At 44.1% G+C, this 20,150-nt stretch overlaps 1 protein-coding gene across 1 annotated transcript in view; it reads right to left on the reverse strand.

The window, feature by feature from the left end:
• LOC124595347 (nose resistant to fluoxetine protein 6-like) overlaps positions 1–20,150 on the reverse strand; it is a 367,206-nt gene that overhangs the window by 163,348 nt on the left and 183,708 nt on the right. The window contains exon 4 of the mRNA XM_047134061.1: positions 13,993–14,207. Coding sequence (XP_046990017.1) covers positions 13,993–14,207 — 215 coding nt within the window. The remainder of the gene's footprint in view (positions 1–13,992; positions 14,208–20,150) is intronic.

The following is a 20,150-nucleotide window of genomic DNA, read 5'->3' on the forward strand; positions in this document are numbered from 1 at the left end:
TTCTTCACAGCTGTTTTTTCGTAAGATATTTTATATATTTTTTATCTTACATGTAATATCTCAAAATCTGTCCAAGAAATAAGTGAATGTTTAATCACAGTATCTACTCTTCGAGTTTCAAGTAGATAGAAAGGAAATTCAGCCAACAAAGCAAAAAAAATTTTGTGTTCCACTACACCAAGTCTTCCTGTATCAGTTGCTCTCTACGAGATCAGTTACAGGGCGTACTCTTGACCTGAGTTACATGACGTACCGTATGTGTCTCCTGAAACAGTAAATGCTACTGGGTTCTGTGTATTAACATTACTGTGCTGATACTAAGTAATTTTAATACGTGAACTCTTGCTTTAATTAAAAAAAAAGGGAAAAGACTTTAGTCCCTACGTCTTCTGTTTATTTGCGTTATCACTTCATATCCAAAATGAAATTTAATGGACTAATATTTCAATAAAACTGTTCATAACAAAGAGCTGTCACATTAAGTCCTCATATGTTCGAATGTGTCGACCTAACATCCTGCCTTTGTTTGCCCATAAGCATCCGTTTTGACGCCAAAATTTAAAGACTGTAGGTATTGAAAGATTTACGATTCGTTTAATTCTTAGCAGACTAGCTCCAATGACAAGAGATTCCCTAGAGTGGAAAAGGTTGTGATGAAGAGTCGTGTGAGCTGCCTCGGGTTTTCCGACGTGTTAACTGAATAGCACCATCACAGTACGAAGTGCCAGGTATTCTGTATGCAAGTAAATTCCCACTCGTCTTTGTTAATTATGAAGCAAAAAGTACATTTTTTATTCCTTGCTAGGTGGAATAAAGTAAATGCTTTAGATCTGTAACAAAGATCTGCAACCGACTGTATGTCATTCATCGCCACGTGTAGAGCTCAGATAACGATCGTGGATCCCCAGTTTCTTCTCTACAAGGTCAAAGTAATATGTAATTAGCGAAAGCATGAAACGTGACTCAACATTAGTAACCAACCAAGAGCAGGGTTATGACAAGTGCATTACCCAAAAGAAGCCTCTTATTAATGTTACGCACCCTCCATCCATGAGACTGAAATTGTGAAATGTCTGACAGTTTTCGGACTTGTTAATCATTTAATTATTCTCGTATCAAATTTAATTTTGTTTGACAGTCAAACGAGGTCCCTATACAGGTTGAATGACGTAAAACTTACACTGAAAATATTGCGGAAATGGCAAGCGCTATTGATGTGCGGTTTTCACTGAATGGATGGGCAGTCAGAAGCTCATTTTGTTAGCCAATAAACTGATGTAATAGTACTCAGAAAGTTATTTTTTGTGCCAATATACCCATTTTAAATGTAACAATGCCTATTGATATTAACAAACTAAAAATAGGGAAAATTAGAATGTCAGTGGTGTTGGTTGCAAGATTCAACCTAGTTGCTACGTACTATGTTGCTATGTTCGCTAGCACCGTGTGTGTGTGTGTGTGTGTGTGTGTGTGTGTGTGTGTGTGTGTGTGTGTTCCTTGAGTGCATTGCGACTTGCTAGACAGTTAGTGTGGGACACTCCAAGTTGTAGGTCGTGAGTGGACAATGGGATTTACCATCGCCGAAAAAACCGACATGCTCATGGTGTATGGAGAGTCTAGGAAGAATACACTTCGTTCTTGTACGGTGTATCCCAATAGACGTGAACCATCTCTGCAATTATTTATCAACATTTTCACCTAGTCGCGTCAAAGTGGTTTTGTATCTCTTCAAAACGGCAACAGAAGGAAAAAAGTGACGACATAAGATGAGAAATTAATGTTCTTGTTTCTGTTGTAGCTGATCCGCCAGTTAGCTCCAACGCAATCCCACGAGGAAGCGGCATGAGTAAGGCAAGTGTCGTACGGATTCTTCGCCGACATTGGTTCCATCCTTATCACATCTTTTTCCATCAGGAGCTCCATTGAAACGATTATGAGAAGCATGTTAATTTCTATACAGGGCATTAAAACATGATACAACACATATATCACGTATCATGTTCAGTGATGAAGGCACATTTACCATTCATAGCCAGGCAAACCGCTGAAACATGCACTATTCATCTGTTGACAATTCTCATTGGCTTCCTCAGGTTGAACTTCAAAGTCCATGGAATGCAAACGCATGGTGTGGGAAAGTGAATCGTCAGCTCATAGGCTTCGGAGACGGAATAAGGAATGCGTACTATTATCGAAGCCTCCTGGCAGCCCATCTTCCACGGATGCTGGAAGACGTTCCTCTGCAGTCTAGGAGCAGCTTGTGGTACCAACAAGATGGCTGTCCAGCCCATGGTGCACGAAGCACTACAGAATGTCTTGTTTCCAAACCGTCGGTTTGGACTCAGAGGACCTGTACCTTGGCCGTCCCATTCCCTTGATTTACGCCTGCAGGTTTTTTTCTGCTGGGAAAGCTGAAGCACGCTATCTACAAGGACACCCCAACTACACTCGATGATAAGCAACGGCGCATTATTGCAACCTGCTCGGACATCTCCACTGAAATGCCAGCACATGTGCTGGAAGCGTGTATTGTCCCTGCCAGTGGTCTTTTTGAACACAGCCTACGATGGACAGTTGTCTCGTTATTGGTCAGCATCAGCATAACTAGCAGTATGCACTTCCGTTGTTCTTCAGCGTGTGCTACCACAGGTCTTGCACAGACAGAGTGGCGCAAATAAGTGGCCCAGAGAACAGAGTTCCAGGGTGCAGAGAAACACTGCAGAGGAAAGGCAATACAATATCAACCTGACTATAGCAGATATTGAAAGTGACCACCATTCATCTCCTGGCACTTCTGACCCTGGTCAGCAAGTTGTTGAAGGCGGATCGAAGCTGGACTGCTGGAATTACTGCAATCTCATGCGAAATGTTCTGTTGCAGTTCTTGAAGACTATGGGGGTTGTTGCGATGCAACTTAGACTTGAAGGTTCCCCACACAAAGTAATCGCATACTGACAGATCAGGTGACCTGGGTAGCCAGCTAGGGCCTTGAACAGACTGACTTCTGCTAACACCTCCGCCAGGTATGAAGATTATGTAAATGAACTACAAGGTTCGGGCGGCTGTAAGGGCAGTTGCTCCATCCTGTTGGAAGTAACTGTAGGTTTTTTCCTCTTCCAGTCGTTTCCACTCGCCTGGGTCACTTTTATTTGGTCCACCCTGTACAAGTGCCGATGTAGATAGTTTTCAAAATGCGGTATGTCGTAAACGACTCGCACTAGAATCCTGCAACGAACACCACTGACATTCTAATCTACCCTATTTCTACTTTTTTAATGTCAATAGGCATAGTTCTATTTAAAAAAGCGTATATATGCAAAAAACGCTTTCTATGTACTGTTTCAGTGGCTAACAATACGAGCCCCTGACGAGTAACCCATTCTGTGACAACAGCACATCAGTAGCACTTTGCATTTCCGCATTATTTGTGGTACACGTTTTAGATGAAACACCCTGTATAAAAGGTAAATGAAGGCAGAGCTATTCTCGCTTGATTATGGTGTGGAGGAAATTGAATTCAAGGTTTCATTTCGTCACAAACCACCTGCAGTTTGTGTTATAAGATACTCGCTTCTATTCATACTGAAAAGAAACTACAGAAGAATGGCTTGTTTACCGGCAGCTGAAACTACCACTGCCTGTATACCCCTACACACACCTTAGTCCCTCGTACCGTATTAGTGTGATTCCTACGCGAGAGTATGAAGGACACAGCAGACTGTTGTACAGTCTTCCTCGAATATTGGCTCTCTAATTTTACCCAGCGGGGTCTCACTAGAACATCACCTTCCTTCCTACATTCTGTTTTAAGTTACCTAATCACATCTTTTACACTATTTATTGCAATTTTATTGCTGTCGTAAACAGGGTGGTCCATTGACAGTGACCGGGCCAAATATCTCACGAAATAAGCATCAAACGAAAAAACTACAAGGAACGGAACTCGTCTAGCTTGAAGGGGGAAACCAGATGGCGCTATGGTTGGCCCGCTAGATGCCCCTGCCATAGGTCAAACGGATATCAACTGCGTTTTTTTTTTAATAGGAACCCCCATTTTTATTACATATTCGTGTAGTGCGTAAAGAAATATGAATGTTTTAGTTGGACCACTTTTTTCGCTTTGTGATAGATGGCGCTGTAATAGTCACAAACGTATAAGTACGTGGTATAACGTAACATTCCACCAGTGCGGACAGTATTTGCTTCGTGATACATTACATGGCTATTGTGGTCAAAATGCCCAGCGGGCGTGTGCTATGTATGCTGCTCGGAATCCTGGACGACATTATCCAAGTGTCGGGACCGTTCGCCGGATAGTTACGTTATTTAAGGAAACAGGAAGTGTTCAGCCACATGTGAAACGTCAACCACGACCTGCAACAAATGATGATGCCCAAGTAGGTGTTTTAGCTGCTGTCGCGGCTAACCCGCACATCAGTAGCAGACAAATTGAGCGAGAAAAGGGAATCTCAAAAACGTCGGTGTTGAGAATGCTACATCAATTTCGATTGCACCCGTACCATATTTCTATGCACCAGGAACTGCATGGCGACGACTTTGAACGTCGTGTACGGTTCTGCCACTGGGCACAAGAGAAATTACGGGACGATGACAGATTTTTTGCACGCGTTCTATTTAGCGACGAAGCGTCATTCACCAACAGCGGTAACGTAAACCGGCATAATATGCACTATTGGGCAACGGAAAATCCACGACGGCTGCGACAAGTGGAACATCAGCGACCTTGGCGGGTTACTGTATGGTGCGGCATTATGGGAGGAAGGATAATTGGCCCCCATTTTATCGATGGCAATCTAAATGGTGCAGTGTATGCTGATTTCCTACGTAATGTTCTACCGATGTTACTACAAGATGTTTCACTGTATGACAGAATGGCGATGTACTTCCAAGATGATGGCTGTCCGGCACATAGCACGCGAGCGGTTGAAGCGGTATTGAATAGCATATTTCATTACAGGTGGATTGGTCGTCGAAGCACCATGGCCTGCGCGTTCTCCGGATCTGACGTCCCCGGATTTCTTTCTGTGGGGAAAGTTGAAGGATATTTGCTATTGTGATCCACTGACAACGCCTGACAACATGCGTCTGCGTATTGTCAATGCATATGCGAACATTACGGAAGGCGAACTAGTCGCTGTTGGCCGGCCGCGGTGGTCTAGCGGTTCTAGGCGCTCAGTCCGGAACCGCGCGACTGCTACGGTCGCAGGTTCGAATCCTGCCTCGGGCATAGATGTGTGTGGTGTACTTAGGTTAGGGAGGTTTAAGTAGTTCTAGGGGACTGATGATCACAGATGTTACGTCCCATAGTGCACTATGCATTTTTTTTACTCGCTATTGAGAGGAATGACGTTACACGTATTGCTAAATGTATTGAGGTTGACGGACATCATTTTAAGCATTTATTCCATTAGTGTGGTATTTACAGGTAATCACGCTGTAACAGCATGCATTCTCAGAAATAATAAGTTCACAAAGATACATGTATCACAATGGAACAACCGAAATAAAATGTTCAAACGTACCTACGTTCTGTATTTTAATTTAAAAAAACTACCTGTTACCAACTGTTCATCTAAAATTGTGAGCCATATGTTTGTGATTATTACAGCGCCATCTATCACAAACCGAAAAGTGGTCCAAATAAAACATTCATATTTCTTTACGTACTACACGAATATGTAACAAAAAATGGGGGTTCCTATTAAAAAAAACGCAGTTGATATCAGTTTGAGATATGGCAGCGCCATCTAGCGGGCCAACCATAGCGCCATCTGGTTTCCCCCTTCAAGCTAGACAAGTTTCGTTCTTTGTAGTTTTTTCGTTTGACGCTTATTTCGTGAGATATTTGGTCCGGTCACGATCAATGGACCACCCTGTATACTTGATGAAGAGTAGGCTGAAGTTTAAGAGATTAGTCAGGAAAAATCAATACCCAAAGATAAGGAAAAGCTCAGTAGGCAGTATAGTTGAAGAGGAATGAACATCTCTAAAAATGATAATCACAGAAGTTAGAAAGGTAAACATAGCTATAAAGAAGGTACCTGTAAAGAAACCATGGTAACAGAAAAAAATATTTCAGTTGGTCGATGAAATAAGGAAGTACAAAAATGTTCCGGGAAATTGAGGAATACAGAAATACAACACGCTGAGGAATAAACCGAACAGGAAGTGCAGGGAAGCTAAGACGAAAAGGCTCCAGGAAAAACGTGAAGAAATCGAAAATGAAATGATTGTCCGGAGGAGTGACTCAACATACAGGAAAGTCAAAACAACCTTCGGTGAAATTAAAAGCAGCCGTGGTAACACTAAGAGCGCAACGGGAATTCCACTGTTAAATGCAGAGAAGAGAGCGGATAGGTGGAAACAGTACATTGGAGGGCTCTATGAGGGGGAAGATTTGTCTGATGTGGTAGAAGAAGAAACAGGAGTCGATTTGGAAGAGATAGAGGATCCTTTATCAGAATCAGAGTTTAAGAGATCTTTGGAGGACTTACGGTCAAATAAGGCAAAAAGGATATTGAACATTCTATCAGAATTTCTAAAATCATTGGGAGAAGTGGCAACAAAGCGACCATTCACGTTGCCGTGTAGAATGTATATACCATCTGACTTTCGGAAAATTATCATTCACACCATTCCGAAGACTCCAAGAGTTGACAAGTGCGAGAATTATCGCACAATAATCTTGACATCTCATGCATTCAAGTTGCTGACAAAAATAATAAACAGAAGAATGGAAAAGAAAATTGAGGAAGTGTTAGATGACGATCAGTTTGGCTTTAGGAAAGGTAAAGGCGTCAGAGAGGTACTTCTGACGTTGCGCAGTTAATGGAAGCAAGACTAAAGACAAATGAAGACACGTTCATAGGATTTGTCGACCTGGAAAAAATTTCAACTGTGTAAAATGGTGTAAGATGTTCGAAAGTCTGAGAAAAATAGGGGTAAGCTATAAGGAGAGACGTGTAATATATGTACAAGAGCCAAGAGGGAAAAATGAGGGTGCATGACCAAGAACGAAGTGATCGGATTAAAAAGGGTGTAAGACAGGGATGTAGTCTTTCGCCCTACTTTGCAACCTGTACATCGAAGAAACAATGATGAAAATAAAAGAAAGTTTCACAAGTGGAATTGAAATTCAAGGTGAATAGATATTAATGATACGATTCGTTGAAGTCTTTGCTATCCTGAGCGAAAGTGAAGAAGAATTACTTGATCTGCTGAATGGGATGAACAGTGTAATGAGCCGGCCGGAGTGGCCGAGCGGTTAAAGGCGCTACAGTCTGGAACCGCACGACCGCTACGGTCGCAGGTTCGAATCCTGCCTCGGGCATGGATGTTTGTGATGTCCTTAGGTTAGTTAGGTTTCAGTAGTTCTAAGTTCTAGGGGACTTATGACCACAAGCAGTTGAGTCCCATAGTGCTCAGAGCCATTTTTGAACAGTGTAATGAGTACAGAATATGGACTGAAAGTAAAGCAATGAGAAGTAGTAGAAATGAGAACGAAGAGAAAGTCACATCAGGACTGATGGTCACGAAGTAGATGAATTTAAGGAATTCTGCTAACCAAAGACGAGCGGATTAAGGAGGACAGCAAAAGCAAACTAGTACTGACAAAAAGGGCATTCCTGGCCAAGAGAATCGTCTTGTATCAAACATATGCCTTAATTTGAGGAAGCAATTTCGGAGAATGTATGTTTGCAGCATAACAATATGTGGTAGTGAAACTTGGACTGTCGGAAAACCGGAACAGAAAAGAGGGGAAGCATTTGGGACAAATACTGAAAATCAGGTGGACTAAAAAAAGTAAGGAATAAGGGACATTCTGCGCAGAATCGGAGAGGAAAGGAATATATGGAAATCGGTGACCAGAAGGAGGGACACGGTGATAAGACATCTTTTAAGAAATCATGGAATGACTTCCATGGTACTAGAGGAAACTATAGAGGGCAAAAGCTGTAGAGGATTGGAATACATCCGACGAATAATTGAGGACGTAGGCTGCAAGTGCTACTCTGAGATGAAGAGAGGAATTCTTGGCGGGCCGCATCAAATCAGTCAGAAGACTGTTGACTCAAAAAAAATTTTATAATAGTTCCAAATGCTGGCGGAACACTTGAGATTCAGCCTTGAGTGCACTAGCACTAGAACCCTTCCATCGAATCTTTCTTCCGTCACCTTACCTGTTACACAGATTTTACGTGTTTGTTCAGTTCCATATTGCTTCACTTTCGCCAGTAACATGTAAATGACAAGAAGTGCCTCAGATGTTCGCCACTAGCGTTGTTCTACTCACACTTATCTATCGTTATACCAGTGGGATATTTGCTTCCACTTCTTGCGTGTTTCCCCACGATTGTCCAATGTCGATTTTATCGCTAGACAACCTCACTCTGAGTGTACATATTGAGAGTGCTACAGATTTGGCCAGCAGAGGGAGGAGAGGTGATAACCACCATGCTTAGCGTCAGTATCTTGCATTACCACGCAAACGTCTCGGAAAAGTCTAGTGGGGGGGGGGGGGGGGGATATGTTGCAGTGGTGGTGGGGATCCGTCTATCGGACGAGGATGTTTAGATCTGTGGACACCTCGCTGCTTTTATAAAGGAAAAGGCTGTTTGTTTGCAGCATGTGTCGTCCTTTTCTCATTGTAATCGATAACACAATCACGATACTACGCTATACCCGCATTTATGATGGTCGACTGTCCCAAAAATTCGCAGTTAAGACATCTGGCAAACAAGTCGTCCCAGTTGCCAACTTGAGAAGCGAGCCACACGAGCAAACTGTCCTCACATAGTAGATGGGATCTGATCCCAGTTCTCCTGATCACAGAAGATTTCTCAGTGGCACGTACACTGCAGCCCGTATCTTCGGTGTGGGACGCATTCGGAAAATGTCGAAATAAAGATAAGATGTCGTTTTCTGCAATCATCAGAAAACGTGAAGCGCCTCCAGAGGGCGATCTTGCATCCCAGCCTCAAAGATACTTTCGTTTGTTAATTTATCCTTCACATACTGCGTGGCCGACTGTCAGGATAGACTCCGGATGCGATATCAGTCATCAGCTGCTGTACCCTATGCTATGAACTCAAATCAAATCTGGCACACTGTGGACCGTCCATCACCCCATAAAGCTCTGCATAGGCGATGTGACGTCCGTTCAACGAACTGCTGTGGCGATTTGCAGATGTAGTTAATTTGAAGATCCACTTTCAGCTCTGTTCAGCACAGGAACCTGAATTCTTCATCATCCCACGTTCAAAGTCAGTTAATTCAAGACATACTTCGCCATTCATTACATATCTACCTGTAACTGACTGCTCAGATATTGTGTCTACACACACGGCATATGTTGTATCTGGCCGTCACACAGGCTTGTAATTCAAGATACATCATCAAATGGGTGAACCGTCCTCGTGATTTTTGGTAAAACAGTTTGTTCACGATAATGTACAGGTAAGTGGTTAGTATACTGCACTCGCATTCATGAGGATGGCAGTTCAATCCTGTGTCCGACCATCCAGTTTAGGTTTTCTGCAGTTTTTCTACGCCGCTCCAGACAAATGCGAATTTTTTTTTTTTTAATGGATAGATACTTTTTGAGTGTTGTAGGTGCTGCCATCCAAGTACGAGACGTTACGAACCTCGCAATGCGGATCTGAGTTTACGATGGTGTGTATATGTGGTAGAGAATTTTAATGTGAGAGTATGAGAAAATAATATTTTTTATAATCTGGAGATGTATATCTAGTTTTTAAGAAAGGCAAACAAAAGTATTTGTCAGGGGTTAGTCAAGGCACAAATCTCAACCGCTTTATGGCAAACGGTCCTTCGTAATTTTACATTAGCGTTGCAGGAAATGAAGCACTGATTATTCGTTATGATGACTTTAAAACGCTATTTTTCTCTGTGATTTATGTTTTTATCTCCGTCGGTGTCTACAGCTTTATCAGCCATCACAAGCCACATTGTCTAACAAGTGGAAGTTCTTGGGTTTAGTTGTTGCGAGGTATGTTGCCAGTGAGTCTTTTACGTGGTGGTCAATAGAAGCAACACTTTCTGGGAAATGCAGAATAACGAGGCTGCCAATGTACCCGATCTCCATAACTCTCACCACGCTGCAACTGTGCATGGAGTCGCTATAAAAGAAATTTTTATAATTTGCTATTACAGAAAGATTTTTTATCTTATTCCGAACCGTGTAGCTCCAAAACTGTTAGTGGCTAGCAGCGTATATGAAATCTCTGAACTGAGTCATGTGTTGGTAGTAATTCTCTGTCAATGACATTGGTGCTTGCGGAACATTGTGCTTCAGTATGTTTACTGTGATCATAGCGCGGATTCCTCTCTTCCTCCATGTCAACTGAAGTGTATCAGAAACTGAAGAGATGAGTTAATAGGGGGACGAACATCTTTTGTGGGTCTTTGCAGAGATGGAATGTCTTTGTACCTTTATTGCCGAGTTTTTGCTCGTGGCTATTGATTTTCTTTTACTGTATTTCGTCTGTTAGCGTTTTTTCGTCTTCTGTGCTGCTTGTTTGGGTATGTAGGAGAGGTGTAACTAAGACTGTATGTTTTGCCCCAAGCCTTCGTAGCAAATTATGGAATAATCATGTTTTTCTATCTACAGCTCCCTAAATATGTTGTCTTTCCTTAAGTCTGCAAGCTCCCGTTTCATTAAAGGTAAAATACAGGGTGTCCCAAATAGAATGACCCGATTTTGAATAGAATTATTTATTAGGAAGAAGGGCTTAACACCAACAAATTTAATACCAAATTACTCACAAAAGACAGAAGTTTAAAAAAATCCATCATAAATGTTCAATATTACCTCCACTGTCTGCATGGGCGACATGTAGCCAATAGCCGAATTCATCCCAAACTGAGCGTAAGGTGTCTTCTGTGACTGAAGCTACAGCAACTGATATTCTGGTTTTTAGTTCATCAATGTCACGAGGTAAGGGAGGAACATAAACACATTGTTTAGATATCCCCACAGGAAGAAATCACATGGTGTTAAGTAAGGGGACCTAGGAGGCGAAGAGTGTTAGCCTGGTCTCGCAGTCCTGTACGCCCTATCCAACGTTGTTGTTAGGCACGTTGTAGTGCCAGTACGGTGGTGCTCCATCTTGCTGACAGATGAAATTGTCAGAGTCCAGTTGTGGGAATAACCAGTTCCGAAGCATTGCAAGATATGATTGTCGTGTTACGATTTCTTCCTCAAAAATGTAGGGTCCATAAACCTTGCTTTGCGAGACAGCACAAAAAACATTTACTTTTGGTGAATCACGTTCGTTTTCAATTGTTTCATCAGGATTTTTGAGCCCCCAATAAACACACATGACGGTGAACCTCACCGGCGCGGGATTAGCTGAGCGGCCTGAGGCGCTGCAGTCATGGACTGTGCGGCTGACCCCGGCGGAGGTTCGAGTCCTCCCTCGGGCATAGGTGTGTGTGTTTGTCCTTAGGATAATTTAGGTTAAGTAGTGTGTAAGCTTAGGGAGTGATGACGTTAGCAGTTAAGTCCCATAAGATTTCACACACATTTGAACACATTTTTTGAACCTCACCGCTAATATGGAAAGTTGCCTCATCGCTGAATATCAACCATGACATACAAGTGTCTTCTTCCATGTCCTCTTGCATAGAATTGCTGAACTCCACTCGCTTCACTTTGTCGGTATCTCGAAGAGCTTGTACCAGTTGTAATCGGTATGGTTTGAGGGCTAAATGACGCCGTAACACACGCCACACTGTCATGCGCGGTAACGCAAGTTCTCGGCTAGCACTACGCGTAGGCTTGTGGGGGCTCTGCTCAAATGCTCGTTGGATTTGTTCCACTGTTTGTTCATGAACGCGTGGCCGGCCGGGACTTTCGCCTTTACAGAGACATGATAGTGGTTTAGCACGAAATCGAATATGAAACGCCCGCTGAACTGCGATCACTGATTGAGTACGACTAAATTCAATAACACAATACGCTTTCTGTTGGGCGAACGCCATACTGCGCGAGACTGGCTGCACGCTCCAGGTCAGCGCTCGTAGCGACATCTAGCGGATTTTTTCTGAAACTCTAGACCATGCCGATTACATCTAGCGCTGTTTCATTTACCTAGTGACATTTGTCTCAATATTATTACAAGTTAAAATCGGGTCATTCTTTTTGGGACACCCTGTATTCTAGATTGCTTAGCTGCAGCATGTTACACTTCTAATTTCTTCTTCACATTCGATGTTTAGATTTTCTACAGGATCTTCTGGTGCCTCTGGTTAGCTGGACACTGTCTACGGCCAGTGTTGCTTGTTGTGCTTACATTACTTTGTAACGGTTGTCTGGTGTGGTGTAAATCATTAAGAACGGCTCCTCGCAGTCCATGCGTCCTTCTGTTGCGCATAAATCTGGCAGTCTCCTCATAGAACGTGCGGTGGGGTGAGGGGCATCGTCTGACGACCAAACGTGTCGATTTCACGACGGACCCCACACTCGAGCGTGTGGCGCGGCGCTCTTGTCTGTCGAACGGAGCTCATTGAATTGTTTATGTACCACTGTCTAATAATACATCGTTGCTCCTGCTTCATGGTCAGCTTTGCAATGAAATAAGGCGTCCCTATTACCGCAGCTGCAATATCATCGTTTAAATAATACGATGCAGTCAACCTTTTTGACTAACCTGCCAGGTTAGCCAAGAGCGCTAATGCGCTGCTTCCTGGACTCGGGTAGGCGCGCAGGCCCCGGCTCGAATACGCCCGGTGGCTTAACTACGGAGGCCGGTGTGCCGGCCAGCCTGGATGTGGTTTTTAGGCGGTTTTCCACATCCAGCTGGGTGAATACTGGGCTGGTCCCCACGTTCCGCCTCAGTTACACAGCTTGCAGACATCTGAACACATTCGCACAATTTCATGGATTACACTTGACACATTCAGTTGGGGTACACCAATTCCGTCCCAGGGGGTACGGGGTGGCGGCAGGAAGGGCATCCGGCCACCCACTTAAATTAACCTTGCCAATTCCGATTAACCATGCTGACCCTGCGTCATTGCGGGAAAAAGGCACAAGCAAAAGAAAGAAAGATAGTGAACCTGTTTGACTATTATTGGTGAAAGGACAGTTCAAGGTTTGAAGAGTTGTGGGAGCAGAATGGAGACGCCAAAGAAGGGTGGTAGGAGGAAGGCGAGTGACTGCCAAATATTTTGTTTACATGTACATCCCCTTCTTTGGTGACTACCGCTTCACTATTTCTACATTGATTTTATTGTAATGGGGGGGGGGGGGGGAGGAGGAGGAGGAAGGGGGGGCCTATAGAGATGCGTGAGACCTTGGCCAATGACCTAAGTGTCGACTTCATTTGTGCATGAAGGACACTATTAGCATGAAGTGTGCAGTTGGTTTGGAATAATATTCATGTACTCCACAGCCGTCATGGAGCCTTCGGTTACTACCACAGGCCCAGGTGAATGTCCCCCATAGCATAACACTGCCCCCTGCGCCTGCTTATGTGGCACGATATTTGCTTCGAGCAGCCGGTTACCTTAAATGACAGATTGTTCTGACACGACCATCGACATGATGTAACAAGAAACGTCCGACCAGACATCAGGTTTCCATCGATTCGTGGTTCAGTCGCCACGATCCCGTGTCCGCGGCAATCGTAATTGACGATGTTGTTAGGTCGCTCGTCTGCTGCGCTGCTCCATCTTCAACAGTGTGTGCCGAGTGATGTGCTTGTGTCCTCACATTTAATGTACTCTGCTGTCAGACTTGCCACTGATCGTCGCCTATCGTGCTTTACAAAACGAGCAAACTTCCGGCCTTCACGTTCTGTGATGACGCATGTACGTCCCACACAAAGTCGCCTACTCTCGGTTTTACTGTCTTTCATCCATTTACGCAGATGGTTCCGACAGTAGCACTCGAAACGTCCCGCCAAAAACTCTGATTGGTGGCACCGAGAGGAGCCGCCGTTAACTCACACGAAGATGACGGTGGAGCGGCCCGGCTGCAGGGGCTCCCCCGTGGAGCAGTGGTCGTCTCGCAGCTCCGCGCGCAGTTGCATGCGCATGCGCGGGCCTGCGACCCTGAATGCTGCATCCAGGGCGCGCTGCACCTGCCGCGGCGAGCACGAGGCGGGCACGCACACCGCCCACCAGCCCTTGTCCCGGCGGATCTTCATCTGGTCGCCCGCGAACTGCAACCACAAAAAATGGTTCAAAAGGCTCTGAGCACTATGGGACTTAACATCTGCGGTCATCAGTCCCCTAGAACTTAGAATTACTTAAACCTAACTAACCTAAGGACATCACACACATCCATGCCCGAGGCAAGATTCCAACCTGCGACCGTAGCAGTCTCGCGGTTCCGGACTGAGCGCCTAGAACCGCAAGACCACCGCGGCCGGCGAACTGCAACCACAGTCGTTTCGTTTAACAACCACACTGACGGAAGAAAATCGCAACACCGAAAAATAATTAATTCAAAGTAATGAAATTTCACAATACATGTGTCTAGGTAACATATTTAAGTGATTACACAATCACAGGTTGATGTAACCGCAAGATAACCCATTGCAAATGCGGCATGCTAGTACATTAACAACTGGGGTAACCTCCAGAACGTTGAGTGCAGCCGCGCGGGATTAGCCGAGCAGTCTCTGGCGCTGCAGTCATGGACTGTGCGGCTGGTCCCAGCAGAGGTTCGAGTCCTACCTCGGGCATGGGTGTGTGTGTTTGTCCTTAGGAAAATTTAGGTTAAGTAGTGTATAAGCATAGGAACTGGAGACAGATCTGGTGATTGCCGGCCAGTGTGGCCGAGCGGTTCTAGGCGCTTCAGTCTGGAACCGCGCGACCGTTACGTTCACAGGTTCGAGTCCTGCCTCGAGCATGGATGTGGGTGATGTCCTTAGGTTACTAATGTTTAAGTAGTTCTAAGTTCTAGGAGACTGATGACCTAAGATGTTAAGTCCCATAGTGCTCAGAGCCATTCTGAAGATCTGGTGATCGAGTAGGGCAAGGCAACATATCGACACTTCGTAGAACATGTTGGGTTACAACGGAGGTATGTGTGCGAGCATCATCCTGTTGGAAAATACGCTTGGCATTATGTTCATGAATGGCACCACCACACGTCGAATCACCAGATTGACGTAGAAATTTGCAGTCACGGCGCGTGGGACAAACACAAGAGTGCTCCTGCTGCCATACGAAATGGAACCCTAGGCAGGTGCAGGTCCTGTGTCTCTAGCATGCAGACAGATTGGTTCTCAAACCCCTATTGTCCTCCTCATAACCAACACACGGCCATCACTGGCACCGAGGCAGAACTGGCTTTCATCAGAAAACACAACAGACCTATACCCTGGCCTCAAAGTCGCAAATGGACCTGGTTTGGGGACAGTGGAATGCACGCTACACGCTTCAGGCCAGGAGCTGTCCTTGAAGTAACCGATTTGTAACAGTTCGTTGTGTCACTGTGGTACCAACAGCTGCTCAGATTGCTGCTGCAGATGCATTGTGATGCACTAGAACCATACGGCGAATACGATGGTCATCCTTCTCGGTAGCAGCACGTCTTCTTGCGACCGTACTGTAAACTGTCATGACCACCGCTCCCAACAGTCATATACAGCGGTTTAATTCGTTCCAAGCCTTTCTGCAATATCGCACAAGAAAGAGCACCTTCTGGTTGTCCTGCACTACTGGCCATTAAAATTGCTACACCACGAAGATGACGTGCTACAGACGCTAAATTTAGCCGACAGGAAGAAGATGCTGTGATATGCAAATGATTAGCTTTTCAGAGCATTCACACAAGGTTGGCGCCGATGGCGACACCTACAACGTGCTGACATGAGGAAAGATGCCAACCGATTTCTCATACACAAACAGCAGTTGACCGGCGTTGCCTGGTGAAACGATGTTGTGATGCCTCGTGTAAGGAGGAGAAATGCGTACCATCGCGTTTCCGACATTGATAAAGGTCGGATTGTAGCTTATCGCGATTGTGGTTTATCGTATCGCAACATTGCTGCTCGCGTTGGTCGAGGTCCAATGCCTGTTAGCAGAATATGGAATCGGTGGATTCAGGAGGGTAATACGGAACGCCGTGCACGGCTTCATATCATTAGCAGTCGATATGACAGGCATCTTATCCGCATGGCTGTAACGGATCGTGCAGTCACGTCTCGATCCCTGAGTCAACAGATAGGGACGTTTGCAAGACAACAACCATCTGCACGAACAGTTCGACGACGTTTGAAGCAGTATGGACTATCAGCTCGGAGACCATGGCTGCAGTTACCCTTGACGCTGCATCACAGACATGATCTCCTGCGGTGGTGTACCCAACCACGAACCTGGGTGCACGAATGCCAAAACGTCTTTTTTTTTGATGAATCCATGTTCTGTTTACAGCATCATGATGGTAGCATCCGTGTTTGGCGACATCGCGGTGAACGCATATTGGGTGCGTCTATTCGTTATCGCCATACTGCCGTAACACCCGGCGTGATGGTATGGGGTGCCATTGGTTACACGTCTCGGTCACCTCTTTTTCGCATTGACGGCACTTCGAACAGTGGCCGTTACATTTCAGATGTGTTACGACCCGTGGCTCTACCCTTCATTCGGTCCCTGCGAAACCCTACATTTCAGCAGGATAATGCACGACCGCGTGTTGCAGGTCCTGTACGGGCCTTTCTGGATACAGAAAATGTTCGACTGCTGCCCTGGCCAGCACGTTCTCCCGATCTCTCACCAATTGAAAACGTCTGGTCAACGGTGGCCGAGCAACTGGCTCGTCACAATACGCCAGTCACTACTCTTGTTGAACTGTGGTATCGTGTTGAAGGTGCATGGGCAGCTGTACCTGTACACGCCATCCAAGCTCTGTTTGACTCAATGCCCAGGCGTATCAAGGTCGTTATTACGGCCAGAGGTGGTTGTTCTGGGTACCGATTTCTCAGGATCTATGCACCCAAATTGCGTGAAAATGTAATCACATGTCAGTTCTAGTATAATATATTTGTCCAATGAATACCCGTTTATCATCTGCATTTCTTCTTGGTGTAGCAATTTTAATGGCCAGTAATGTATTACACTGCCTAATTCGAACTCAGTGAGGTGTCGACAATGGCGTCTTGTCTTGTTGAGTCATATCAATTCACCACATGCGATATCAAAGCTAGCTAAAAAGCTCACGACCGTTACAGCGTGTATTTGAAGCGAACTTGATTTGAATCCTCATAGTGATGCTACTAGCGCCGCTCTTATGTGCCTGGCACGAAATCTGAATGGACATCATCTTCCAGTAGTAGAAGTACGTCTACCAGTTTTCATTTATATGGCACAACTCCCTCCTGGTGTTGCGATTTTGTTTCGTTTGTGTATTCCGCCCATGACTACAATTTCAGGGCTGTTACTTTTAATAAGATAGAAACAGGTTTATGCATTCACTTGTTTATTATTCCTTTAGATATTTAGACGCCTCTTGCCATCATCTCTACACAGAAAATTATGAAAATTACATCTATGACTAGCAAGGGACATGTACGTTGATTACCATTAGACAACCAACTGGGCAACAGGTTTTATGCTCCTGAATTTAGCGCTGGAGAGTGCAGAAATCAGAGAAGGGTGTGTGTTCCACATTATGTCAATAAATCTAACATGAACAGCACATCATGCTGTCTACATTACAAACAGGCTTCGAATTGCGTACCTCCAATGTCACTGCAGAGCGTACATAGGTGGTACTGAGCCTCACACATACGAGTCATTACATGCAGTTGTTGAGAGTTGGCAATACTCTCTTAGCATGTAAAGGTTGGCTACAGCGCGCGTACACAAGCTCTGGAATCTAAGATATTGTTGTCGCGCCTCGCAGTGCATGGATTAACTAGTGGCAGTTTTGAAGCCAGTGTAGGAGCATGCCTGCTGTGGTGCGCACGTGTGTTGGGCGAGGGGTCGTCCCCGAGCTGCCGTGCTGCCGTGTCCGCCAGCAGCGACACAGGATTTGGTATTTAGTTGATATTTTTTATAATTTGCAGCGCGCTTATTAATTTAAAGAAAAGGGTTTGTGTATGTGCGTAGCAGCAGACGGTAATTTTGATAATGATAGGAGTTGAATTCTTAAGGGGGAACCATTGTTAGATTAAGTATTGATTTTTGTCATTGATTTCTTTTGTAATTGTCAGGGAATTGTTTCACTATGTATTCAATTGAGAAGTATTTCAGTCTGTCTCAAGAGTTTGGTTAATTTCTAATAGTGCTTTAATGCCACAGAGGCAGATTTACAAACGAATCGATTGTTCAAAGAGCTTCTAGCGTTTTGTTAATTGAGTGAGAAAGAATCGCTTTCAGGATATAGTTTTTTGTTTGGGTTATCATTTATCGAGTTCCGATTTGACCAAATCCTTTCTCTTGAATTATATGTAGTTGTAGTAAGCAGCAGCAGCCGCAGCAACAGCAGGAGCCGCCATACAGAACATGCATTGCACTCAGCACGAATAATAGGTTTTTTTTTATGTTTTTGTTAAATAATGGAATGTAGCAGATCAAGCAGTAGCAGCAGAAAGACCAAGTAAGTTATTTGTTGCGCACAGGATCAATAAAAAAAATATAGTTTTGGAGATCTCTGTAATAGTAAAGTTAACAAGAGTACAAGCACGAGATTTTCAGTAGAAAACACGAGATAAGAAGATAGAGCTCGCGACTTTCACCTGGCTACCCTGCCAGGATACTTTTTTTTGGATGAGTCGTAGTTAGATATGCTTCGTCTTTCTACCGCCAACTGGAAGCTTACATAACAGTAATCATTAGTGGAGGCACAGCATTTTGATCGCTTGCCCACTGCTTTGCATTAACACAAAATTTTATTTCAGCAGTTTTGTCTTTGAATTTGTTGGTGCATCGTGTAATAGTTAATTGAACAGTGGAATTTTTAGGATAGTGGTGTATTTTAGTGACATGTTTTCGTTCGTATTGCGACAATGAGGACGCGAGCACAAAAGGAAATGGAAAATAATGCAGTTGCTACTGCAAACCCGAACATAGATACGGTTGCGAACATGAATGTAGGAGCAGTTTCAAACGCAGTTTCCGAAAATTCGGAACAGAGAGTGGAAAATTGTTTTGAGAATATTGAGATCCGGGAATTTTCTAACAATACTGCGGAGAATCGGAATGTAGGCGGTCATTTGCCAACAATGTGTGATGAACAACTGTGTGCTACACGCAACTTAGGACATGACAATACAGTGACGCAAACAGAACGCATTATGAGAAATACCAACGTTGCTTCCGCCTCAAAAGTGCAGAGTAATTTTGTTTTCCCCACTTTTGGTGGAAATTCAGGTCTGGTTGCCACTCCGATAGAGCGGAGTAATTTTGCCTTTCCTTCTGTTAGTGGAAATGCAGGTACTGCTTCTGCTTTAACAGAGAAGAGTAACGTTGTACTCCCTGCCCCCAATAATGATGTTTTACAATTATTGCTGAGTAAACTCACTGAATTTAATGACAGACAGGAGAGTAAACTCACTGAATTTAAGAGTAAACTCACTGAATTTAATGACAATAATGCAAAGAATTTCAAATTGCTTCAGAACGAAATTAACGAGAATCTCACATTGTTTCAGGGTGAGGTGAATGACAATTTAAATAGTAAATTTGAAGAAATGACCAGTCAGTTGAAAAGTCAGCTATGTGAAGAATTCAAATCAGATATTAATAATCTTGTATCCCGCCTTGATCACGTACAAAATGTTGATATTGTTGAAGTGAAACGACAGACGTCACAACAAGAACTGCAAGTAGAGGAATTAGCGAAAAATGTTGAGTCATTGCAATTACAGACCACCAATGAACTTTCAAAGATAGAAACTCAATTAACGACAGTAGCTAAACAGGTAGATGAATTATCCATGAAATTGACGGAACTAAGTAGCGAGTAGGATACGAGGTCAGATGACACTCAGCCGGTGCCGATCGCGGATACTGAAGAATTTCAGTCTCTGCAACTTTTTAAACAAGTGCAGATGACAATTAATCAGCAAAACATACGTGACGTGAAAAATATACAGGAACAGCTTGCCAGCATCAAAGAAAAGATCGATCGTATCAGTGACACGGGTAGATCC

Source organism: Schistocerca americana, chromosome 2 (genome assembly GCF_021461395.2).
Source record: "Schistocerca americana isolate TAMUIC-IGC-003095 chromosome 2, iqSchAmer2.1, whole genome shotgun sequence".
In the NCBI taxonomy this organism is placed as follows: domain Eukaryota; kingdom Metazoa; phylum Arthropoda; class Insecta; order Orthoptera; family Acrididae; genus Schistocerca; species Schistocerca americana.